Source organism: Pristiophorus japonicus, chromosome 2 (genome assembly GCF_044704955.1).
Source record: "Pristiophorus japonicus isolate sPriJap1 chromosome 2, sPriJap1.hap1, whole genome shotgun sequence".
In the NCBI taxonomy this organism is placed as follows: domain Eukaryota; kingdom Metazoa; phylum Chordata; class Chondrichthyes; family Pristiophoridae; genus Pristiophorus; species Pristiophorus japonicus.
The window spans coordinates 88,673,232-88,700,566 of NC_091978.1; the positions used below are offsets into that span (position 1 = coordinate 88,673,232).

Below are 27,335 nucleotides of genomic sequence, written 5' to 3' on the forward strand. Positions count from 1 at the left end.
CTTATGAACTCCCAACTGTCCAGCCTTTACCTCTCCATTCACCATGACATTTCTGCAGCTACCGATCTGCTCAATCACACCCTCACCACCACCACCTTTGATGCCCTAGTCCCTGTCAAAACAATTACTCTCTCTCACCCTGGCCATTCCCCCTGGTACAGCCCTGATCTTCGCTCCCTTAAGTCCAAGGGACGCAGACTTGAACGGATATCAAGGACGATTGGTTAGCCATTCACCGCCAGATCAAGGACGATTGGTTAGCCATTCACCGCCAGATCTGGCTGTACTACATAAAGCATTATCAGGTCCTACTCTCGTCAGCCAAAATTGCTCACTATTGCAGAATCATTGTGGAATGTAAAGATAAAACCCCGGCTTCTATTCTCCACTGCTAACCATCTTTTTGAACCTCTCTCCCCAGTCTCCACCCTCACCTCTGACAGTAAGTGTGAGGAGCTCATGGACTTCTTTGCTTCTAAGATTGAGACCATCCTTTTGGCCGCCTCTGCCTCTTCCCTTCCTTCCCCTAGCCCAGCAGGCCAAACTTCCTCTAAGGTCCCCCTGCCCTAGCCTCACATCTTTCTCCAGTTACTCTCCAATCTCCCCTCATGAACTTTCCGAGCTCATCCTGTCCATGAGACCCACTTCCTGCTCCCATGACCCTATTCCCACCAAATTGCTGACCATCCAATTTCCTTTTCAGGTGTCCATGTTTCTTTTTAGCTGACATTGTTAAAGGGTCTCTTTCCTCAGGTACTGTCCCCCTCTCTCTCAAATCTGCCGTCATCACCCCTCTCAAAAAACCAACCCTTGACCCCTCTGTGCTTGCAAACTACCACCCCATCTCCAACCTCCCTTTCCTCTCCAAAGTCCTTGAACGTGTCATCACCTCCAAATCCGTGCCTATCTTTCCCGCAATTCCATGTTTGAATTCCACCAATCCGGTTTCCGTGTCGACCATAGTACCGAAAAAGCGCTCATCAAAGTCACAAATGACATCCTTTGTTACTATGACAAAAGCAAACTATCTGTCCTCATCCTTCTTGACTGTCTGTAGCCTTTGACATGGTTGACCACTCTATCCTTCTTAAACGCCTCTCCACCATCGTCCAACTGGATGGGACTGCACTTGCCTGGTTTCATTCTTATCTATCTAATCAAAGCCAGAGAATCACCTTCAGTAGCTTTTCGTTAAGCCCCCGCATCGTTACCTATGGTGTTTGGCCTCTTCCTATTTCTCATCTACATGTTGCCCTTTAGTGACGACATCCGAAAACACAGCGTCAGTTTCCATATGTACACTGATGATACCCAGCTCCACCTCACCACCACTTCTCTCGACCCCTCCACGGTCTCTAAATTGTCAGGCTGCTTGTCTGACATCTAGTGCAATATGAGCAGAAATTTTCTCCAATTGAATATTGGGAAGACTGAAGCCATTGTTTTCGGTCCCCGTCACAAACTCCATTCCCTAGCCCCTGAAATGAGCTTTCGACCACATCCGCAGTATATCCAAGACCGCCTATTTCCACCTCCGTAACATCGCCTGTCCCCTTTTCCTCAGCTCATCTGCTGCTGAAGCCCTCATCCATTACCTCTAGACCTGACTATTCTTGGCTGGCCTCCCACATTCATCCCTACGTAAACTAGAGGTGATCCAAAACTCGGCTGCCTGTGTCCTAACTCGCACCCAGTCCCAAACACTCACTACCCCTGTGCTCATTGACCTACATTGGCTCCCGGTTAAGCAACGCCTCGATTTCAAAATTCTCATTCTTGTTTTCAAATCCTTCCATGGTTCTGCCCTTCCCTATCTCTGTAATCTTCTCCAGCCCCATAACCCTCTGAGATATTCGCGCTCCTCAAATTCTGCTGTCTTGAGCATCCCTGATTATAATCGCTCAACCACTGGAGGCCGTGCCTTCTGATGCCTAGGCCCCAAGCTCTGGAACTCCCTGCCTAAATCTCTCCGCCTCTCCCTCTCTTTCCTCCTTCAAGACGCTCCTTAAAACCTACCTCTTTGACCAAGCTTTTGGTCACCTGCCCTATTTTCTCCTTATGTGGCTCGGTGTCAAATTTTGTTTTGTCTCATAATACTTCTGTGAAGTGAAGCGCCTTGGGACGTTTCACTATGTTAAAGGTGCTAGAAAAATACAAGTTGTTGCTGCCACCTATTCCCAACCATCAGGTGCTCCTCTGTGTTCCTGGGCTATCAGCCCAGGTATTGGCTTCAATCTTGCTTTTAGTGTTGTTTGCCTTCTGTTGTATTTCTGACTGTACATTCGCATACATTATTGGTACACTTTAATAACCAACTTGGTATTGTGATTTGGGCTGATGACCGGAAGCACAGTGGGGGCTGCCTCATGGCCGGGTGTGAGTTCATAGAAAACTATTCCTATTGTTCCAGTCTTCCAGGGCTGTGATAAACTTAGTCCAAACTCCAACAGAGAGATAACCCTATATATAGGGAGTTATGATTTAATTGCAAATGAACAGAGAGAAGATTGTAGCTGACATGAAGGTGAAAAGTTTGATGATGCAAGCTTTGTAATATTGACCTGAATAATTTGGGTGGAATTTTGAAAGGAATCTTACACCAGATTGTTATGGTATTTTCAGCTAGTCTTTGTTACCACATGATTAATGTCATTTAAAACAAATATTCTAATGGTTACGCATGGGAAGGAAGTGTAAACCACCACATTGGACTCCACCCTCATAGTAGTATTTCACAGAGCAACATATTTATTATGTCTAAAAATCCAGAGATCTCTGACCAACTTTCTGAAACAGTCAGCAAGATAAAATAATGCCATTACCCACATAGTGGGAAGATACTAACCAGCCTAATGCCCTGTTAGTGTCATGAGCTGTTACTATTCAATGAAAAGTATTCAATTAGCTGAGATACAAAAAATGCAATTAATCATAATTAATTTTTTTAAAGGAGTGTATATATACATATACACAACTGGCAAGAAATGCTTGCTGTTTAATTAAGCAAAAAGGTTTTATTAATTGAAGACCTCCCATTGGGAGCCAACATTATAAAATAAATTAATTAAACTTCTAGCTGAAAGTTGAAGTTTTACTGTGATTGAAAAGAACGTGGGGCCAAAATTGAGCCCCGCCCCAGACAGTTTTGGAAAGTTTTTCTCTGCCCCAATCCATGGGGTGGAGATACCAGAGATGAATTTTTTGGGGGTGGGGGCAGTGTTCTGGGCAGCTGCGGGGCAGAAGTGCCCTTGCAGTGGGTTAGCCGCCCCACCCCTTCAGTTAAAGGGAAGAACCGCTGCTAGCTCTGCAGAGTTTTCAGTTAGGTCCACTGCCCGGCCAAACCTGGGGGCATAATTGTTGGCCCGACCTGGCAGTCGGCCGACAATAAAAAAACAATATGGCGACTGCGGCAGCGCGACTTGCTCTTTAAGGGCGGATGTGCCACCCAGCCATAAACAGCTCCCTGCTGGAGAAAGCTGTCGGTGGGACTGACTGATGTTGCCGGCGCTCCCACGGGGCAATTCCGCAAGGGTTGGAAAGAGGGTCGTTGCTGGTCGGTGTGGGGTCGGTGCGTGCCCGATGCGGTGTGAAAACGGGCAGAGCAAAAACCTGTTCCCGCCGCTTCCGGCCCGGGGGCAATTTTGGTCAAGTCAGCCGATTCGTTTGACCCCGGTTGGTAAGGCCTCTCCACTCCATTCCCGCCTCTTAATTAATTAACAAATTTAACATTAATTTTTAAGAAGTTGTGGAGTGTTTGCATGTGTGACTGGCCACACGGGATCCTGGGATATGTAGCTTTTCCCTAGTAGGGTTTATTTTGTATCTCAAGGTCACGTTCCTCCCTGACCCCATCCCGTCGCCTATAGCTCCCCCCCCCCCAACACACTTCTGCTTGCTTGCTGCCTCTGGTAAGTTGTTGCTAACAGATTTCATTGTTTGCCTGCACCAGTTATTGCCAGAGTGACTTGTTGTGACAGTCTGCCTGTTTATTTGTGTGTGTAGGAATATATTGAGAGAGGGAAGATTTTGAAGCACCTCGGGTCAAGGCCTCTAGGCTGAGAAATCTCAGCCCTGCAAGATTTACTTGCTATATGTGATGGGGAATGAAAGGCATCTGACTGAGGGAGGTGGGAAATCAGTGGCTTGGGGCATTGCTATTGATGGCATTTTTCTTTTTTCTTTTGCTCAGTTTTCATTTTATATTGTGTAGTTGAAGCCCTTTTCACATCTTTGCCTGGAGTCCTAGCCTGCCTTAGTCCATGAAGTGACAAATACTGAATCCACCATAATGAACAAACACAGAAATGCCAATATTTCCAATCTCTGTAACTTCAGGATGCTAAGTGTTACAATCTTCGAGGAGTTTAATGCTGTCTGGTACTAAAAGTTGCCCTTTGTGCTTAACGGAGTACCTGTAGTAGTATACTGCAAGAGAAATGACTGAAGCTTTAGTCATTTATTGGAAAGTTGGAACATGATCAGAAAGTTTAGACTCAACTACTCCACATACAGGGTACTGAATGTATAGAACAGACTGTCCCAGAAAACGATGAAGTCGGAAAGTGTCGACAAATTTAGGAGGGGCCCTGGCTAGTTTTTTTTTGGTGAAAGAAGCAATTAAGAGATATGAGATACAGTATGGTATTTATTTGAACTTTGAAATCAGCCAAGTATTTTCTGGTCCAGCACTTTCCTGTGCTTTTGTGTAATCCTACCTGAAAATCATTGAACTTTCCAACTGCCACTAAGTTTTATAATCCCATTGCAGCTCTTGTGATTTAGTGAATAGTTTTTTTACTGGTTGAATATATTGTATTTTTAAAAAAGTATTAATATATTTTCCATCATTCTTGACTGGATGAATTTTTTCTGTCAAGCCACATATGAAACTGGCCACTGGCACTGTCTGCCTCCTGAGTTCTTTCCCTCATATACGCCTCCAGCTTTCACATGAAAGGAGTTTTACTGGTGGTTGGCGTGGCACAACCATAAATTACGTTTTAATGGATCTTTGAAAGAAAAACTAAATATAAAATTTTTTTGAATCCTATATAAGGTTTGAATTTGACTTTTTTCCGCAAAAAAAATGATCAACATATAACTACTGGCAGGTGGAAAAAGCCTGAAATCATAAAAAAAAACAATGCTCGCTAGGAGGTTGTTATGATTGGATACACTAGGTTGGGCCGAATGAATGGCCTACTCATGTTTAGGATGTGTGTCATTGCTGCAGCTTAGTGTAATGCAGATTGATTATAATGCGGCATTTGTTCTCCAGTATCAAAATATCAATGTAAATGAAGAAGCAAATTCAACACTAGATTTGGGGAACATGGAGTTGAAATGGTCAGCAGAAGGCTACACATATACATAAGCAAATAATGGCATAGTGGAGCTAGACAGTTATTCATGGCATTAGTTGGCACTGCAGCAGTGTAGACATTTTGAATTAACAGGAATATCCTCCGAGAAGCTGGAAAAATGCAGAAATCCAAATTGAGATCACTTTTTCTGAAAGTTCAGCAGCAACATCTGTCGTAATTTTGCTTTGTTTTCCTGACTGTATACAGTGTGGAAATGAAAGTGCTGCCTACAACATCCTTAAAACCACTGCCAACCTGATTTTATGTGCCATAATGCAGCCTTCTGTTGCTGCCTATACTGTAATCTTAAAGCATTTCCTCGAACCTTGACTCTTTTATATAATGAAATAAGTGAAGGATTTCTTTGTTATTTAAGAAGAGCTCGATTGAGGTAGGCATCACTGCATGTGAGCCAAGTTTTATTAAATTTGTTAATTTATGCCAACTTAATGACTGAATGTTATCTGTGTTTCAGGGCATTTTTCTGGTTACTCTCCTTGCTGCTGTCTTCGTTAGTGTGGTTTATTGCTGTGAAGGTTAGCAACGAGAAGGATGCAGAACTACAGAAAGCCCTCATTATCTTTGGTGTGATGTTCTCCGTAGTACTGCAAGAAGTCTTTCGGTTTGCTTACTACAAACTATTAAGGTATGTATAATATGCATATTATGACATGTCAGTGCTCCTACTTGCTGAACTCTAAGCTTTGAAAGGGGGCTAAAAAAAGAGTTAGAGTAACATCACGTGGTTAAAAGATTGGACGTGGTCTCTCCACAACTGTCCCTGCCACTAGTGTCTGCTCATGCTCACTTGTGAGGTATGAATCACCAGGTGAAAACTCAACTAACTGTCCAAGTAGAGCCACCGAAGATTGAGTATCTGCGCTGGTGCATGGCTGTACGTCCTGTGATAGTGCACCTGGAATGAGGTCCTCTAAGGAATCGTCCTCATTGATGTCCTGTGATACTTGCTGTGTATGCTTGAAGGCCCTGGAAGACAAAAGAAAGGATATGATTTAGTCATGACAAAGTCACAATTTTGCTGATCACTATATTCGGTCTATTCATAATTCAGTCATTGATGTAATAAAGTCAGCATCCGCCTCTACACCAGTGAACTGGACTATTTGTGGTGCGCCACCTCCAGTCCTCTCCCTCTCCCTCTCCCTTGGGTTCAGTGCTCTCTTCTATAAGTGCCAAAAAACAGACATGTGAGTGAAGGTGAAGTTATCACCCGATGGATGCAATGCATTCGGTGAGGGTGACGATGAGACACTTGCATCACATTGCATAAGGATTAGGGAACGTGTCAACAGTGCATTGATAAATGGGAAGGTGATGAAGTACATAGAAAGTGAAGGTTAGTTGCTGCTGAAAGTTGAGTGGGTGTGAGGAGTGATATGATGGAGAATGCTTAGCAAGACAGAATGAGAGTGGGGTGGGGTGGACTTAAAGCACAGGATGTAGTTGAATCAGCAAATGTATTCATTCCTGACCTGGTTAGGTAATTAAGTTGCTTTCTATATTGCATCATGACCTGGGCACAATGCTCCTGCTGCTCACCTTCTCAGCTACCTCCAACCTCGCTTTCTTCCCACATTACAACAGTGACTACACTCCATTGGCTGTAAAGCACTTTGAGATGTCTGGTGTTCGTGAAAGGCGCTATATAAATCAAGTCTTTTTTTTCATTTCTTGGTGAAAGCAGCAGGTTTCTTCCTCCCATTGCTGGGGAACAGTGTGTCCCTCCTTCTCCTGACTGCACCCAGCAGCAATTCCAGTTATGCATTATTAACACTGGGTGCTGCTTTTGCTCTGTGTCCACCATTCATTCTGAACACCACTGGTTTCCATTTGTGCACTGTCCTTTTAAATACATCTGAGATTGCATCATGCGGGTGCGCACTATGCTCGCTGTGCACCTTGGAAACTCGAAACCCGGACGTCAAAATTAATTGGTACAATTCAGTTATGATCGCAAATTCGGACCCGCTCAGTTGACTTCCGGGTTTCTCTCTCACAATGGCACCCCTCTCCACCGCCCCCACCCCCCCACCCCCCCACTCGCTCGAATGCCGCTTTCAAGTTAATATCAGGGGCATTGTGTCTGTGTCGAGTCTTTCCTAGAGCAATCCAAAACTAATTCCACTACCTCGCTTTCTCCCCACAACCCAAAGTTTTCTGCTACTTCAAGTGTTTAACTACGTACTGTAGCAAGCATGCCATGCTCTCTCTGCAAAGAAAATTCTCCTAACCCCTCTCCTCAACAACAACAACTTGTATTCATATAGCGCTTTTAATGTTGCAAAACATCCTAAGGCGCTTCCCAGCATTGTAAGACAAAACATTTGACACCGAGCCACACAAGGGGAAATTAGGGCAGGTTTTAAGGAGTGTCTTAAAGACGGTATTAAATTGATGATCACTCATCACTTCCCAACCAGAGGAAATTGTTCATAATTTTAAAAACCTCGATTAAATTTCCTCTTGGCATTCTCTGCTTCATATGAAATCTTCCCAATATTTTAGGTATATTTTCATAATCATAGTTTTTTAACACTAGTATTATTGTAGTAAATCTATGTTGTGCATGCTGTGTGGCTTTTTTATCCTTTCTACAGTGCGATGCAAAGAACTGCACATAGTACTCTTAACTGTGGCCTAACCATTTCCTTGTACAAATTTATCACTACGTAAGAACATAAGAAATAGGAGCAGGAGTAGGCCATACGGCCCCTCGAGCCTGCTCCGCCATTTAACACTATCATGGCTGATCCGATCATGGACTCGGGTCCACTTCCCCGCCCGCTCCCCATAACCCCTTATTCCCTTATCGTTTAAGAAACTTTCTATCTCTTTCTTAAATTTATTCAATGTCCCAGCTTCCACAGCTCTCTGAGGTAGCGAATTCCACAGATTTACAACCCTCCTCATCTCAGTTTTAAATGGGCAGCCCCTTATTTTGAGATGATGCCCTCTAGTTCTAGTCTCCCCCATCAGTGGAAACATCCTCTCTGCATCCACCTTGTCAAGCCCCCTCATAATCGTATACGTTTCGATAAGATCACCTCTCATTCTTCTGAATTCCGATGAGTAGAAGCCCAGCCTACTCAACTATTCCTAATAAGTCGACCCCCTCATCTCCAGAATCAATCTAGTGAACCTTCTCTGAACTGCCTCCAAAGCAAGTATATCCTTTCGTTAATATGGAAACCAAAACTGTACGCAGTATTCCAGGTGTGGCCTCACCAGTACCCTGTATAACTACTCCATCCCCTTTGCAATAAAGGCCAAGATTCCATTGGCCTTCCTGATCACTTGCTGTACCTGCATACTATCCTTTTGTGTTTCATGCACCAGGACCCCCAGGTCCTGCTGTATTGCAGCACTTTGCAATTTTTCTCCATTTAGATAATAACTTGCTCTTCGATTATTTTTTCTGCAAAGTGCATAACTCACACTTTCCAACATTATGCTCCATCTGCCAAATTTTTGCCCACTCACTTAGCCTGTCTATGTCCTTTTGCAGGTTTTTTTGTGTCCTCCTCACACATTGCTTTTCCTCCCACCTTTGTATCGTCAGCAAACTTGGTTATGTTACACTCGGTCCCTTTGCCTCGATTTATGCGCTTGTTTTTGAGTGATCACTTATCATTGCAAATTGCAATGTCAACATTTACCATGCAATTTTTCTCTCTCGACTGTCAGAGTTGTTAACAAGCATTGACCACCAAGTGGCCCTGTGAAGCAAGTCCCTGAAGTCCATCTCCCAACTCTGTTGCTATCAAAAAGCTTTTGACAAGGTCCCACACAAGAGATTGGTGTGCAAAATTAAAGCACATGGTATTGGGGGTAATGTACTGACGTGGATAGAGAACTGGTTGGCAGACAGGAAGCAGAGAGTCAGGATAAATGGGTCCTTTTCAGAATGGCAGGCAGTGACTAGTGGGGTGCCGCAGGACTCAGTGCTGGGACCCCAGCTATTTACAATATACATAAATGATTTTGATGAAGGAATTGAGTGCAATATCTCCAAGTTTGTAGATGACACTAAGCTGGATGGCGGTGTGAGCTGTGAGGAGGATGCAAGAGGCTGCAGGGTGACTTGGACAGGTTAAGTGAGTGGGCAAATGCATGGCAGATGCAGTATAATGTGGATAAATGTGAGGTTATCCACTTTGGGGGCAAAAACACGAAGGCAGAATATTGTCTGAATGGCGGCAGATTAGGAAAAGGGGAGGTGCAACGAGACCTGGGTGTCATGGTACATCACTCATTGAAAGTTGGCATGCAGGTTCAGCAGGCGGTGAAAAAGGCAAATGGCATGTTGGCTTTCAGAGCTAGGGGATTTGAGTATAGGAGCAGGGAGGTCTTACTGCAGTTGTACAGGGTCTTGGTGAGGCCTCACCTGGAATATTGTGTTCAGTGTTGGTCTCCTAATCTGAGGAAGGATGTTCTTGCTATTGAGGGAGTGCAGCGAAGGTTCACCAGACTGATTCCCGGGATGGCAGGACTGACACATGGGGAGAGACTGGATCGACTGGGCCTGTATTCACTGGAGTTTAAAAGGATGAGAGGGGATCTCATAGAAACATATAAAATTCTGATGGTTAGATGAGGGAAGAATGCTCCCGATGTTTGGGAAGTCCCGAACCAGGGGTAACCATCTAAGGTTAAGGGGTAAGCCATTTAGGACTGAGATGAGGAGAAACTTCTTCACTCAGAGAGTTGTTAACCTGTGGAATTCCCTACCGCAGAGAGTTGTTGATGCCAGTTCATTGGATATATTCAAGAGGGAGTTAGATACGGCCCTTACGGCTAAAGGGATCAAGGGGTATGGAGAGAAAGCAGGAAAGGGATACTGAGGTGAATGATCAGCCATGGTCTTATTGAATGGTGGTGCAGACCTGAAGGGCCTACTCCTGCACCTATTTTCTATGTTTCTATATTTTAAAAAGTTATATTTATCAGCTGGCTGTGTGTATATATTTACTGGATGGTATGCATGGTTTTGTTTTGTATGGCAGTTTGTTTTCAGCATTAATACCGTGTCTTTTAATTAAATGGCAGTAAGGAATTGTCTGAGTAGTTGATTGCTATACTAACGGACAGTATTGGATGCTTGCATGTCAGCCAAAGGGTGCTTGATTGTTACGTTGTCATCCATCTAGTGAGAATCTTTTTATGTGGTATTGGTGTTGCAAAAGCAGAAGATATTTGCTGTTAGTTGCCATGATTCATTGTTGACACTTGATGCAGTTGCAATCATGCATATAGTAGTTTTTCATCAAATTGCCAGTAAAGCGCAGGAATATTATTCTAGTCAGATTATTATTTTTTGTTGTTAGGTTGGTTCATGTATATTGTCGAACCTCATTATAACATATCTTGTTGGGACTGACGGAACGATCGTCATATCAGGGTGTTGACTATAGTTTGATTTGGTGCTTTGCTGTATCAGAAAAATGAAGAAATGACCAATTTAAATTGAACATCATTTTCTTCTGTTTTTTTAAATAAACTATATGGCACAGATTGCTTCTAATTATTTGTGCTTTTCTCAATACATGCTGCTTCTATTTTGTTAACCAGTCCAAAAAGATCCTCAGATACACCATTTTGGGTACTGTTGGGGGAGATGACTCATCAGGGAAGGCAGCATCAGCCAAGTCCATGGCACCAGGGATGGCTCTGCTGCACAGGAGGGCAGGAAAAAGAATGGGAGAGCTATAGTGATAGGGGATTCTATTGTAAGGGGAATAGATAGACGATTCTGCAGCCGCAAACTAGACTCCAGGATGGTATGTTACCTCCCTGGTGCAAGGGTCAAAGATGTCTCGGGAGTGGCTGCAGCGCATTCTGGAGAGGGGAGGGTGAACAGCTAGCTGTTGTAAATATAGGTACCAACGATATAGGTAATAAACGGGATGAGGTCCTACAAGCTGAATTTAGGGAGCTAGGAGTTAAATTAAAAAGTAGGACCTCAAGGGTAGTAATCTCAGGATTGCGACCAGTTCCATGTGCTAGTCAGAGTAGGAATTGCAGGATAGCTCAGATGAATATGTGGCTTGAGGAATGGTGCAAGGGGGAAGGATTCAAGTTCCTGGGGCATTGGAACCGGTTCTGGGGGAGGTGGGACCAGTACAATCCGGACGGTCTGCACATGGGCAGGACCGGAACCGATGTCCTAGGCGGAGTTGTTTGCTAGTGCTGTGGTGGAGGGTTTAAACTAAAATGGCAGGGGGATGGGAATCTATGCAGAGAGACAGAGGGAAGTAAAACGGGGGCAGAAGCAAAAGGTAGGAAGGAGAAAAGTAAGAGTGGAGGGCAGTGAAATCACGGGCAAAAATAAAAAAGGGCTACATTACAACATAATTCTAAAAGGACAAAGAGTGTTTAAAAAAACAAGCCTGAAGGCTCTGTGTTTCAATGCGAGGAGCATTCATAATAAGGTGGATGAATTAACTGCGCAGATAGCTGTTAACGGATATGATATAATTCGGATTACGGAGATATGGCTCCAGGGTAACCAAGGCTGGGAACTCAACATCCAGGGGTATTCAATATTCAGGAAGGACAGACAGGAAGGAAAAGGAGGTGGGATAGCGTTACTGGTTAAAGAGAAGATTAACTCAATAGTAAGGAAGGACATTAGCATGGATGATGTGGAATCTTTTTGGGTAGAGCTGCGAAACACCAAAGGGAGGAAAACGTTAGTGGGAGTTGTGTACAGACCACCAAACAGTAGTAGGGAGGTTGGGGATGGCATCAAACAGGAAATTAGGGACGCGTGCAATAAGGGTATAGCAGTTATCATGGGTGACTTTAAACCACATATTGATTGGGCTAACCAAACTGGTAGCAATGCTGTGGAGGAGGATTTCCTGGAGTGTATAAGGGATGGTTTTCTAGACCAATATGTCGAGGAACCAGCTAGAGAGCAGGCTATCCTAGACAGGGTTTTGTGTAATGAGAGAGGATTAATTAGCAATCTGGTCGTGCGGGGCCCTTTGGGGGAAGAGTGATCATAATATGGTAGAATTCATGAGAGTGACACAGTTAATCCAGAGACTAGGATCTTGAACTTAAGCAAAGGAAACTTCAACGGTATGAGACGTGAATTGGCTAGGATAGACTGGAGAATGATACTTAAAGGGTTGACGGTGGATAGGCAATGGCAGACATTTAAATATCACATGGATGAACTACAACAATTTTACATCTCTGTGGGGTAAGAATAAAAAAAGGAAGGTGGCTCAACCGTGGCTAACGAGGGAAATTCGGGAAAGTGTTAAATCCAATGAAGAGGCATATAAATTGGCCAGAAAAAGCAGCAAACCTGAGGCCTGGGAGAAATTTTGAATTCAGCAGAGGAGGACTAAGGGTTTAATTAGGAAGGGGAAAATAGAGTATGAGAGTAAGCTTGCAGGGAACATGAAAACTGACTGGAAAAGCTTATATAGATATTTGAAGAGAAAAAGATTAGTGATGACTAATGTAGGTCCCTTGCAATCAGAATCAGGTGAATTCATAATGGGGAACAAGGAACTGGCAGACCAATTGAACAAATACTTTGGTTCTGTCTTCACTAAGGAATCACGAATAACCTCCCGAAAATACTAGGGGACCAAGGGTCTAGCGAGAAGGGGTAACTGAGGGAAATCCTTATTAGTCAGGAAATGGTGTTGGGGAAATTGAAAGGACTGAAGGCCGATAAATCCCCAAGGCCTGATAGTCTGCATCCCTGAGTACTTAAGGAAGAGGCCCTAGAAATAGTAGATGCATTGGTGGTCATTTTCCAACATTTCATGGACTCTGGTTCCGTTCCTATGGATTGGAGGGTAGCTAATGTAACTCCACTTTTTGAAAAAGGAGGGAAGAGAGAAAACAGGGAATTATAGACCGGTTAGCCTGACATCGGTGATGGGGAAAATGCTGGAATCCATTATTAAAAATGAAATAGCAGCACATTTGGAAAGCAGTGACAGGATCGGTCCAAGTCAGCATGGATTTATGAAAGGGAAATCATGCTTGACAAATCTTCTAGAATTTTTTTGAGGATGTAACTAGTAGAATGGACAAGGGTGTGGTGTATTTGGACTTTCAAAAGGCTTTTGACAAGGTCCCATACAAGAGATTAGTGTGCAAAATTAAGGCACATGGTATTGGGGGTAATGTATTGAAGTGGATAGAGAACTGGTTGGCAGACAAGAAGCAAAGAGTGGGAATAAATGGGTCCTTTTCAGAATGGCAGGCAGTGACTAGTGGGGCGCCGCAGGGTTCAGTACTGGAACCCCAGCTATTTACAATATATATTAATGATTTAGACGAAGGAATTGAATGTAATATCTCCAAGTTTGTAGATTACACTAAGCTGGGTGGCAGTGTGAGCTGCAAGGAGGATGCTAGGAGACTGCAGGGGGACTTGGACAGGTTAGGTGAATGGGCAAATGCATGGCAGATGCAGTATAATGTGGATAAGTGTGAGGTTATCCACTTTGATAGCAAAAACAGGAAGACAAGTTATTATCTGAATGGTGACAGATTATTAAAAGGGGAGGTGCAACGAGACCAGGGTGTCATGGTACATCAGTCATTGAAGGTAGGCATGACAGCAGGCAGTAAAGAAAGCTAATGGCATGCTGGCCTTCATAGCGAGGGTATTTGAGTATAGGAGCAGGGAGGTCTTACTGCAGCTATACATGACCTTGGTGAGACCACACCTTGAGTATTGTGTGCAGTTTTGGTCTCCTAACCTGAGGCTATTGAGGGAGTGCAGCAAAGGTTCACCAGACTGATTCCCCGGATAGCAGGACTGACATATGAAGAAAAACTGGATCAACTAGGCTTAGATTCACCGGAATTTAGATGAATGAGAGGAGATCTCATAGAAACATATAAAATTCTGACGGGATTGGACAGGTTAGATGCAGGAAGAATATTCCCGATGTTGGGGAAGTCCAGAACCAGGGATCATAGTCTAAGGATAAGGGGACCGAGATGAGGAGAAACTTCTTCACTCAGAGAATTGTGAACCTGTGGAATTCTCTACCACAGAAAGTTGTTGAGGCCAGTTGGTTAGATATATTCAAAAGGGAGTTAGATGTGGCCCTTACGGCTAAAGGGATCAAGGGATATGGAGAGAAAGCAGGAATGGGGTACTGAAGTTGCATGATCAGCCATGAACTCATTGAATGGTGGTGCAGGCTAGAAGGGCCGAAGGGCCTACTCCTGCACCTATTTTCGATGTTTCTAGTTCCAGCTAATGACTGGAAAATTTTCCGGCCATTGCGCGTAGCACGTCACCCGATACTGGATTGTTACTCTCTGGCTGTTTTAAAACCAGCAATAGACTGCTTCATCAAGATCGTCATTAGTCATAGTATGGATTTGTTTTCTCTGGATCGCGTTTCATCTTCGGTGATAGCAGACTTCATTTTTCCTCTGTTGGCCCACACAGTTACAATAGTGCTATTTGCTAAGCCGAGTTCTATGAAGGTTTTGTTTTCAGAGACTATCTTCACGCACTTTGCCTGGTTGCAGTTGCCTCCTCACGCCCATGACCTTGTTGCAGTTTGTATGCAGCTGGCGGGCTGTCAACGAATGCATACGTTACCCGGGATTCGTACTACAATGGGTTATTTTTCAATTAGCCCTGCTTGAATTCCAGATAAATCATTTGTATCTGGGTTGGTTCGGGTAGATCCAACTGAAGTGTTCATTGTAGTAGGGCCGATTTCCATTGTAAAAATTGGATCTTGCCATTGGGATTGTTATAAGCAGTGTTCATTAGAGTGACATTATACTTTACGTGGAATTCATTTTATGTATTTTTGACAAATTATGGTTACATATTATGATTGGATACATAGGTGTGGTAAAACATTTCATCCACACCACCATAGCACGACTGGGTACTTTAAAAGTGATAGAATAAAGGATAACATCTGACTGTTTCACTGTGTGGGCCCATGTCCCAATCAGTGTCAGTTGATTTAAAAACTTCCAAAATGACCAATCCTTTTATTATGGATCTTTGCAAACAAGAAACCTTGGGCCTGAACTTGGTCAAAGCCAATACCTCCCCCAAGTGCTGCCCAAAGAACCGCCGATGGTCACCGAGAGACAGGGCGGTACTTTGCCAGGAAGATCCCTCTAAAAGAGATGGCAGTACTTAATAGTGTAGATGAACAAAGGGACCTTGGAGTGCTTGTTCACAGATCCCTGAAAGTAGCTGGCCAGATGGATTAGGTGGTTAAGAAGGCATACGGAATGCTTGCCTTTATTGGCCGAGGCATAGAATATAAAAGCAGGGAGGTTCTGCTCAAATTCGGCCACAGCTGGAGTACTGCGTGCAGTTCTGGTCACCGTACTATAGGAAGGACGTGATTGCACTGGAGAGGGTGCAGAGGAGATTTACTAGGATGCTGCCTGGAATGGAGAATCTTCGTTATGAGGACAGATTGGATAGGCTGGGTTTGTTCTCATTGGAACAGAGGAGACCTCATTGAGGTGTACAAAATATCGAGGGGCCTGGACATAGTGGATAGTAAGGGCTTATTTCCATTGGTGGAGGGGTCTATTATGAGGTGGCATAGTTTTGGTTGGTGGAAGGTTTAGCGGGGATGTGGAGGGGGGGGGAGGGGGAGAGGGGGGTTTCTTTACGCAGAGGGTTGTGGGGACCTGGAATTCACTGCCTGGAAGAGTGGTGGATGCAGAAATCCTCACCACTTGGTTGGATGGGCACTTAAAGTGCCGTAACCTGCAGGGTAACAGACCTAGAGCTGGTAATTGAGATTAGACTGGATAACCTCTTGTTGGCTGGTGCAGATATAATGGTAAGTACTGCAGTGAATCGAATATGGTCAGGGTGATCTCCTGGACTAGTTTCGATCGCCTGGATGGGTCGGAGAGGAATTTTCCCAGATTTTTCTCCCTAAATTGGCCTGGGTTTTTATCTGATTTTTGCCTCTCCAAGGAGATGGCTCTGGTTGGGGTGGAGTGTCGAATGTTTCAGTGTAAGGGATGTCGCAGTTGTCTGGGCTGGGTGCTCTTTGCCTTTCCGCCATTGTTCATAGGTTTATATGTAACCACCTGCTGACCGAGGGTCGTGTGGCTCTTTGTCGGCCAGTGCGGACACGATGGGCCGAAATGGCCTCCTCCTGCGCTGTAAATTTCTATGTTTCTATGTTACTGCCGAGCGGCCAAATAACAGCATACCCTGTCTATCTGCGTGGCACGGGCGGGAGCTCTCAATCCAGCAGCAAATGCAATCCTCGCCAAAGTGCCACCAAGGATTGAGTCTGGCCCAGGGAGGGGGAAACCCTGAAAAACACAAAGAAAAAATTAAAACCTGTTCACTAATGTTTTTTTGCAGGTCTTCTTGCTTACATAAGAACATAAGAATTAGGAACAGGAGTAGGCCATCTAGCCCCTCACGCCTGCTCCGCCATTCAACAAGATCATGGCTGATCTGGCCGTGGACTCAGCTCCACTTACCCGCCCGCTCCCCATAACCCTTAATTCCCTTATTGGTTAAAAATCTATCTATCTGTAACTTGAATACATTCAATGAGCTAGCCTCAACTGCTTCCTTGGGCAGAGAATTCCACAGATTCACAACCCTCTGGGAGAAGAAATTCCTTCTCAACTCGGTTTTAAATTGGCTCCCCCATATTTTGAGGCTGTGCCCCCTAGTTCTAGTCTCCCCTACCTCTATCTTGTCTATCCCTTTCCTTATTTTAAATGTTTCTATAAGATCACCCCTCATCCTTCTGAACTCCAACGAGTAAAGACCCAGTCTACTCAATCTATCATCATAAGGTAACCCCCTCATCTCCGGAATCAGCCGAGCGAATCGTCTCTGTACCCTCTCCAAAGCTAGTATATCCTTCCTTAAGTAAGGTGACCAAAACTGCACGCAGTACTCCAGGTGCGGCCTCACCAATACCCTATACAGTTGCAGCAGGACCTCCCTGCTTTTGTACTCCATCCCTCTCGCAATGAAGGCCAACATTCCATTCGCCTTCCTGATTACCTGCTGCCTGCAGACTAACTTTTTGGGATTCATGCACAAGGACTCCCAGGTCCCTCTGCACCTCAGCATGTTGTAATTTCTCCCCATTCAAATAATACCGTTGGGGTTAGACCTGCCTCCATGCAGCGGTCCTTCCCCCTGCTACCGCCGACTCCAGCCCGCACCAACATGACAGCTCAGCGGGCGGGAGGGTACTTACGTGACTTGGCCGCCAGAGGCCGTCAGTGGGTGGTTCCCAGCGGTACTCCCCTCCCGCCGTCAGCAGACCAGGAGAAATCTGTCACCGAGGGGAAACTGCTGAAAAAACTCGGCAGCAGGGGGTGTCAGTGGGCGGTAAGGCCACCAATTTCCGGCCCCTTGTTTTTTCATCAGGAATTTTCATTTTTATATTAATTTACTAATCCTCACTGCCATATAAGGATTGTTAGATCTCTTAATTTCCAATGAAATACGAACTCCGGTTGTAGTTTTAATGTAACTTTATTTTGGCAGCAGCAACAAGCTTCTGGCTTTAAGTCAGGCCTTTGTCCTTCTGAGACCACATGGTCAAAATGGCTGTACTTGCACCTGTTTCAATTTACAGAAAAGAACTCTCCTTCTTTGACCTTATTGGCTCATTTGATAGTCTTTTAATCTTTAATTGGCTCGCTACCTAAAGGTCCTAAAATGTCAAGTTGATTGATGACTTAATGCAATGTGCTCAGTTGCACATAGACATGGGGAGTCTGTGTTTTCTCAACCTGTCTGAATACAGCCTGTTTGAATTCTCTATCAATCCCCCCTTTGATTCTTTCACAAGCTGAATCATAAAACATCAGGTATCACTAGTTAAACATTCTACAAAATAATTTCATACATGTTAATAGAGTTTCCTTCTAAAATTTGTTGATGTGTTTCGCCACATGTCCGGACTAGTAGCTTCCCCACAAATTTACACCAGCCCGAGTTCCATCGTGGCCACAATGGAAGTCTGGTTTTAGTAAGTTAATTAACCTTATTCCAATTTAATCCAAATCAAAATCTTAATTCAACCAGTAAACAACCTTCCCTTAAGCATAACCTACCCCTGTGCCACGTACAGATGGTCTGCTGGGATCTGCAAGGTGTCTCACATGCGGGACAGCAGCTACAGCCGCCTGGTTGCAACAACATTTAATCAACATAAACAAACAATATAAAAGTAAAATAATTACAACGAATAGAATTAAACCTTCCACCAATGAAGTTCCTATTGAACCTAGCCATTCAGTGGCTCCGCTCCACAAAGTGAATGATGGGGGTTGCTTAAGTTTTTCTACCTCCTTTTGGATATGCTCCGCTAAGTGGGTAATTTCTTCAGAGCTATTTGGGATATATGTGCAACACTCGGTTCCGAGTAGGACGCAAGTACCTCCCTTTTCAGCCAGGATGTAGTCAAGGGCCAGTCTATTCTGTAGGGCTACTGTGCGGATTGCTACCATTTCTGCATTGATTTTAACTAGGGCCTCTGAGGTATCATTGGCTACCCGTTCCACAACGGATGCCATGTTAATGGATTCCCTTGCCAGTCTGGCGGTCCCATACCTGGGGATCAGAATGGCAAAGAACTTCTCTGTTTCTGTGATAGCTCTCTTAGGACGGTGTAAATGTTCCGACAGTGACTCTATATGATACATATAAGGCACAATGTAGGCTAAATAGCAGGATCCCGTCCAATTCTGGCGCAGCCAAGAGTAGGCCTTGTGGCCACACACCCAATAGGCACCATTATAGGCAATGAAGGTTAGCTGTTTCTTTGTCAGCAACACTCCGGGGCCTGTCCAGGCTTTTCCATCTGTTTTATTCAGAATCCCCGTTACGTTAAAAATTCCCACATCAGCCCAGTTTGGACAGTTCCTTGGCTTGATTATATTATAATTCCGGGAACAGTTACTATACCCCATATTTTGGCCTCTTTTGATGTTTCTAATCAGACAGACCGATTCCCCCGGTCTTCCTATTCCCGTTGTATTAGTGATAACAAAAAATGGGAGCCGTTTGGAATTATTGTAGCATGGTTGGTATTCCCCTTCAAAGGTAATCAGATTGTAACCTGCTGACTTCCATTTACGTGCCCAGTTTTCCGTACTCTGAAATGCCTTGCCTGTTTTGATTTAATTAATTATCCACTCAGCCATTTCCGAGATATTCAAGGGAACTGGCCTCAAGGGATTCCCTCTCTGAGTGAATAGGAATATGCGCACACACCCAACAACTAGAAATGTTACCTTGTTTGGCATAAATGTATGACATATATAAAAAGGTATTTACATGTAATTCCCTTGGTACTCTACTATTTCCCTTTGGTGCAGAGGGTCAGCTAGTAAGAAGTAGTCCGATGCCTAGAATACCTACAGTCAGTAATACAGTAAATTTATACATTTTGGTAAAAAAGTAATTGTCCTTAGTAGATTTCAGCTTCAGTTACGGGTGCTCGTTTAACGTGTGAAGCGTGGATCCAGGCTTTCTTTCCTTGGACTTTAACAGCTGCCTGGGTGGCCAATAACACTTGATAAGGTCCCTCCCACTTGGCACCCAAAGGTTCTTTATGCAACTTTTTCACATACACCCAGACTCCCGGGATGATGTCGTGTCCTCCTTCGGGTGGATTACCCCAAGCTGCCGATACCTGTCGGGAAACAGAACTAATAGCATTGGTTAGGTTCTGACAGTATGATAACAAAGTGTCACTCATTAAGTGAACATCAGTTTTCCTTAAATCAATAGTTCCTGGCAGCGACATGGGTCTTCCTGTTATAATTTCAAGTGGGCTTAGACCACTAGTTCTGTTCGGGGTTGCCCTAATGCTACATAGCACTATTGGTAGTGCCTGGGGCCATGGTGTTCCTTCTTGGTGATATTTGGCAAGCCGTTGTTTCGGAGTTCGATTCATTCGTTCTACTTGTCCTGATCATTACGGATGATAAGGACAGTGGAAATCCCACGTAATGTTCAGTAACCTACAGACTTCTTGGCAGACAGCACTTGTGAAGTGTGTTCCCTGATCTGAGTCAATGCTACTCGGGACTCCCATCGGGGAATGTAATCCTTACACAAGACCTTTGCAGTATGATTGGCTGTGGCTCTTTTAGTTGGGACAGCTTCTACCCATCTAGAGAATCTGTCGACCATGACAAGAATGTTAGTGAATCCTTGGCATGAAGGAAGAGATATATAATCAACCTGCAGATGCTGGAATGGTCCGACAGGGGCAGGGGGCCTCAGTTGGGGCATTACCGTGATGGGTCCAGAATAATTTTTCTGGCAGACCACACAGCGGTCTGCTACCAGCTGGGCATGTTTTTTAAATCCCCGACCCCAACCAGCTTTTCTGGAACCGTGCCGTCATCTGTTGTGAGGCCAAGTGTCCCCACGAGTGGATCTGTTGGGCTAAAAAAAGACATACGCGCTTGTGGCGCGACTGGCTTGTCGGTAACTCTTTGTCTCCAGACACCATCTTCACATAGCTTGATTCCTGCCTCAATCCATGTCCATTTTTCCTCTCTGGAGCACTCGCTTTGCATTGTTTGAAGGTCTCATGTCAGAGTCCTGAGTGCTTTCAATCTGCACATCTGTGTTGGTTCTTCTGGGGGAACGCCCTGTGAGGCGGCATCTTTAGCTGCCTGGTCGGCTAGGGCATTTCCCTGTGCTTCTGTGGTATTTTCCTTGGTATGGGCCTTACACTTCAGGATGGACACTTCCTGAGGTAATTGTATGGCTTCTAGTAAGTCTCGGACTTCCTTTCCATTTCGGATAGGTGTACCAGCAGCAGTGAGGAATCCTCTTTTCCGCCATAACAGACCAAAGTCGTGAGCGACTCCAAAAGCATAACACGAATCTGTGTAGACATTAGCTGTCTGTCTTTCTGTTATTCGACATGAACATAAGAACATAGGAACATAAGAATTAGGAACAGAAGTAGGCCATCTAGCCCCTCGAGCCTGCTCCGCCATTCAACAAGATCATGGCTGGTCTGGCCGTGAACTCAGCTCCACTTACCCGCCCGCTCCCCGTAACCCTTAATTCCCTTATTGGTTAAAAATCTATCTATCTGTGACTTGAATACATTCAATGAGCTAGCCTCAACTGCTTCCTTGGGCAGAGAATTCCACAGATTCACAACCCTCTGGGAGAAGAAATTCCTTCTCAACTCGGTTTTAAATTGGCTCCCCCATATTTTAAGGCTGTGCCCCCTAGTTCTAGTCTCCCCGACCAGTGGAAACAACCTCTCTGCCTCTATCTTGTCTATCCCTTTCATTATTTTAAATGTTTCTATAAGATCACCCCTTATCCTTCTGAACTCCAATGAGTAAAGACCCAGTCTACTCAATCTATCATCATGAGGTAACCCCCTCATCTCCAGAATCAGCCTAGTGAATCGTCTCTGTACCCCCTCCAAAGCTAGTATATCCTTCCTTAAGTAAGGTGACCAAAACTGCACGCAGTACTCCAGGTGCGGCCTCACCAATACCCTGTACAGTTGCAGAAGGACCTCCCTGCTTTTGTACTCCATCCCTCTCGCAATGAAGGCCAACATTCCATTTGCCTTCTTGATTACCTGTTGCACCTGCAAACTAACTTTTGGGGATTCTGTTTAATTTGTTTTAATTGCCAGTGCTTTTAGTGTCCCCCTCCCCTTTTATAGGGGGCACTGGAAAAAATTTGATTTTAGCGCCCAAAAAAAAACCAAAAAAAAAGAAAAAGAAAAAAAAAGGCCTTGTAAATGTCTGGTGTGTCACCCAGGTCGGGTGGCACGGTTTAATGTTTTATGTTTTGTAGGTAGACTCTAAAAGAGTTTCATGCACAAGGACCCCCAGGTCCCTCTGCACTGCAGCATGTTGTAATTTCTCCCCATTCAAATAATATTCCCTTTTACTGTTTTTTTTCCCAAGGTGGATGACCTCACATTTTCCGACATTGTATTCCATCTGCCAAACCTTAGCCCATTCGCTTAACCTATCTAAATCTCAGACATGCTTCTGACAGGGCCCGTAACTCGGCCTGTTGTGCTGACGTTCCTGAGGGTAAACATCCTTTTGCCACTACCTCATATAAGGTTGTAACTGCCCATCCTGCATTTCTGGTACCATTGTCAACAAAGGAGGAACCATCTGTAAACAGGATGAGGTCTGGGTTGTGCAGAGGCTGCTCTTCTGCTAAGGCTGCTTCTTCTGTTTCTTTTAAAATCTCCATGCAGTCATGCTCTTCACATTCTCCCCCCTCTTGCTCCCTCGATTCTGACATCGGGAGCATAGTTGTGGGATTAACCGGGCTGGCCCGGACGATACGGAGATTAGGAGCTTCCAAAACTGCTGTCCAGCGGGTCCATCTAGCTGCCGTCACCTGAGACATTCTATTCATAGACAGCAAAGCATGTACAGTGTGGGGACATTTGACAATCAGCTTTTGGTCGAGGACTAGACCCGCAGTGATCATTACCGCTCGACATGTAACTTCCATGGCTCTTAAGCAACTTCCCCATCCGAGGGCTACCGCATCCAGTTTTGCCGAATAATAGCCAATAGGTCTTTGCTGATCCCCATGTTCTTGTGTCAGTATAGCTGTCATGTATCCTTCTTTCTCATGGACAAACAGGGTAAATGGCTTACCACTGTCGGGGATTCCCAGAGCCGGTGCCGAACACAAAGCCTTTTTCAAACTCAGGAAGGCCTCTTGCTGTTCCTTAGTGAGGGTGATGGCTTCTTTAGAGGCACGTTTCCCCTTTAAGATATCATTCAGTGGCTGAGCAAGCTGTGTGAAGGAGTCAATCCAATTTCTGTTAAATTTACACAATCCCAAAAAAGACCTTAGTTCTTGAATAGTGGTGGGTTTTTTAGCAGCCTGAATGGCTGCAGTTCTATCCTGGGTAAGTTCTCTCTTTCCTTGTGAAATCTTTTGTCCCAGGTATACAACCTCTTCTTGGGGTATTTGTGCTTTGTCGATGCTGGCTTTATGTCCTTTCAGCCGAAGGTGGTCCAGCAAAGCTCGCAAATCTTGTTCATGCTGTTCTTCCGTGTTTGAAGCTAGCAGGATATCGTCTACATATTGGATGACTGTGGATGACAGGAGAGGTAATTCTCGCAAATGGCTTTGTAAAGCCATGTGGAATACCGTAGGGCTGCTGTGGAAACCCTGCGGTAACCGGGTCCAAGTATACTGTTGTCCTTGGACCGTGAAAGCAAACCACTGTCGAACCTCCGGTCCCAGAGGCACCGACCAAAATCCGTTGGCCATATCTATAACTCAGAAATATTTATGTTCCGGTTTGAGGGCATTAAAAATGGTGGCGGGATCTGTGACCAAAGGAGCTTTTTGATCAATACACTGGTTAGCTTTCCTATAATCGACAGTCAAACGCCAAATCTCATTAGATTTCTGTACCGGCCACACGGGGCTATTGGAGGAGCTATGCGTTTTAATAAGCACCCCTTGTTTCTCCAGTTGCTGAATAACCGGTAAGATTCCCGCGATGGCAGTTGGACTGATGGGATCCTGTTTAGTGCGTGGAGGCTTGGTCCCGTTAAATGATGCAGGCTCCATCTGGAGTAGGCCACAATCGTTCTTGTCTTTAGCCCATATCGGGTGTTCCTTCAATTCTTCTTTCTTCAAAGTTCTAATTGACCATGTCACCCGACCATTCTTGAAATGCAACGATGAATCTATTTGGATTAGTACGTCCATTCCCAAAAGGGGTTGATCTACTGAGCCTATCCAGACCGGCGTGGTTAGTTCATGTGGACCCAGCCCTATAAGTACCGGTGTTGTCCTTTTAATTTCCATTTTATGGCCCCCAACTCCATAGGCTGTACATGCCCTACCATCCAACGACAAAAAGTCTCCATATTGTAGGGGTAAGCATGTTAATTCCGCCCCTGTGTCTAAAAGACAGTCCACATCCTTATCGCCCACCCTCAGTTTTATATATATAATATATATATATAACCCATCTCCCCTCTGTTGTATTAGTGCGAGGAGGGGGGGCCAGGGTGGGCTCTAATCGTTTTTTGCTATCCCAAGTAACTCCTCCTGTTGTTGTATTGTCAGTCGCTTAAATGCTTCTATGAGGTCGTTATCTTGTGACAAGCCTGGCTTGTTGGCTGAATTGTATACCTGGCTGCGTCCTCTTCCCCGGCTACGACCTTGCTGTTTTGCCCTGCACGTCTTGGCCCAGTGACCTTCTTTCCCACAATAATGACATTTTCCGGGTAATTTTCCCAATAACTGTTTATCGGAATCCTGGGATTTCCATCCCATAGCCTGTACAGCTCGGACTTTAGCTCCCATGTCTCAATCTAATTGGTTACATCGATCCACCAATGCTGCAAAGGTCGTTCCTCTACCTTCCCAGTCCAGTAACACTACCTTAAGCATTTTGGACAGTTCTGGCTTTAGACCTGCAACGAAAGCTGCTTTCAGGGGTCCAAATACTTGTTCATCCATTTCCTCATCTGTATTATTTATACCCGAATGTTCTAGCCACGTGCATCTAAACCGTTCGTCATACTCCAGGACCTCCTCTGTTCCTTTCTGTTGGCAGGCTGCAATTTTTCCCCAGTCTGTCTTAGCTGGACTGAAGGCTTGCAGCCAATGTTTAATCGCCTCCCACCCTGCGTTTAATTCTTGCTCATCCTGCTCCAAAGCTTCTCCTACCTTGTCGTGCAATTTTCTTCCCTGTGTTTTTGGCACCATTATGGTCAAAATTTGCACTCCGTCCCAGGGATGAAGTTGATATATATTTCTTAAGCGGTCCAATTGGTCCCACGTTTTCACTCCCCCTTTCTTTGGATTGGGCAATTCCTTGGACCATTTATCAATTTTCTCTGGGTCTGCCGGATCATGAAATAAGTATTCTGCATACACCCTTTTCCTCGTTTTTTTTGGTTCCGCCCTCATCCGCAGTCTCTTCTGATTTGACTACAACTCGTCTTTTTTTAATAGGGCAAAACGCACCCCTAATTCTTCATCCTTCGACCCTGTATTGTCAGAGGATTCAGAATCCGTATCTATTCCTCGGTCGTGCCTTCGGGTTTGCGCTTTTAATTTATCCAAACATGGGTACCCTGGGAATTGACCGATACATTTTCCTTTTCCTATTACTGTCTCTTGACCTAATGATTTTTTCCATTCTTTAATTTCACCTTTAAGATCTTTAACTTCCACTTCCGACTTTTCAAGTTCAAGTTTTTTCTGTCGGAGCTGTTCACAAACAGCTTGCAATTGGTCCTTTGTACTGGTCAGTTCTCGATCATGTTGGGAACGCATTATAATTTCATTCCGCTTTCGGATCTGGCCCATAACGGCTAGGGATCATCTAGTTCGCTCTTTATTTTTCATACGGGTCGTTTTTCTCCAGACCCTTTTAATCTTGTCCAAGGACCATTGTCCTTTGGAGGTTCCGTATTTTTGTTCGATCTTAATACAGGTTTTAGATAAGTTGAATTGTTGCTCGATGTATTCTTTCAACTGTTGGAGGATTTCATCAATTGAAACCTCAGGTGGTGCCTGCCCGCCTTTAACAGTTGTAGGCAATTCTTTGCTCTTATCTCCTGCTGCCATAATACTGATTTCTTTACTGGGGTCTCGAGTCGTAGGCTTTCCAGCCGATCAGTGAGTCGGTGATTAATTAACTAACACACCGCCGAAGTTAGACGTCTATGGGACCTCGAGCCGACTACCAACTGGAGGGTTTGCAAACCGGAGGCTTTCGGAATCGCATAGAAGGAGAGGCAAATTTAGACTTTTGACTGAGGACTTTTATAAAGAGGAGTCCTTACCTCAGTATGTAGGTCCGATGTCCAAAATTCAGTTTCTTTCCTCAGCGATCCTGTTCGTGACGCCAAAATTGTTAGATCTCTTAATTTCCAATGAAATACGAACTCCGGTTGTAGTTTTAATGTAACTTTATTTTGGCAGCAGCAACAAGCTTCTGGCTTTAAGCCAGGTCTTTGTCTTTCTGAGACCACATGGTCAAAATGGCTGTACTTATACCTGTTTCAATTTACAGAAAAGAACTCACCTTCTTTGACCTTATTGGCTCATTTGATAGTCTTTTAACCTTTAATTGGCTCGCTACCCAAAGGTCCCAAAATGTCAAGTTGATTGATGACTTAATGCAATGTGCTCAGTCACACGTAGACATGGGAGTCTGTGTTTTCTCAACCTGTCTAAATGCAGCCTGTTTGAATTCTCTATCAAGGATAAATGGCTTCTAAAACAGATTTAAATTCTCAAGGACTGGATTTTCGGGTCATTTGCGTTCTGGGTTTCGCCGGGTTTGACCCTCTGCGGCAGAAAATGGGGCAGCAAGGTCTTTTGCGTCCAGTCGCAATCCTCCGGTCGGGTTTTGCGGCAACGCTTAGCAGCACTGCCAGGAAGAGCTGCGCCAGGTGTGCAACGGCTCTCATTGCGACAACAGCAGTAGTTTCGACTCGCACTCGACCCATGTGCCCCGTGATGACTGCCAGGGAAAACACAGCGGTCCAGCCCGGCTGGCGGCGGTGAGGTAGATAAACTGCAAAAAAGGTAAGTTCCAGTGTTTATTTTTTTTTGTAGTGATTTGTGTTGTGGTGCTGTGGGCTATATTTTTGGAATGTTTTTGTGAATTTTTTTTTAGGTTTTTTTTTTCCTCCCTCCCAAGGCCTCTCTCTTGGAGTGCTCCCAGCCCACACTTTAGTTGGCGAGATTCCCATTTTTGTGCTGTGAAAGTCGTACAACGCCTCCCTTTGCGCTGCACTCCTGGGGCAGAGCCTAAATGGCGCAAATTTCTTCCCACAGCGCAAACGTTACCCAGGCGGTAACTTTCCCACCCCGAAAATGGCAAAGTTGAAAATCCAGTCCAAGAAACCTGTAACATAAAGCATTAAAGTGTAAATCCACTTTAAACAGTGGCCTTAAAATCTATTATATAATTAATAGTAAAA

At 44.6% G+C, this 27,335-nt stretch overlaps 1 protein-coding gene across 1 annotated transcript in view; it reads left to right on the forward strand.

Moving 5' to 3' along the window:
- LOC139231007 (gamma-secretase subunit Aph-1b-like) overlaps positions 1 to 27,335 on the forward strand; it is a 106,428-nt gene that overhangs the window by 17,632 nt on the left and 61,461 nt on the right. The window contains exon 2 of the mRNA XM_070862483.1: positions 5,839 to 6,009. Within this exon, the coding sequence (XP_070718584.1) occupies positions 5,839 to 6,009 (171 nt within the window). The remainder of the gene's footprint in view (positions 1 to 5,838; positions 6,010 to 27,335) is intronic.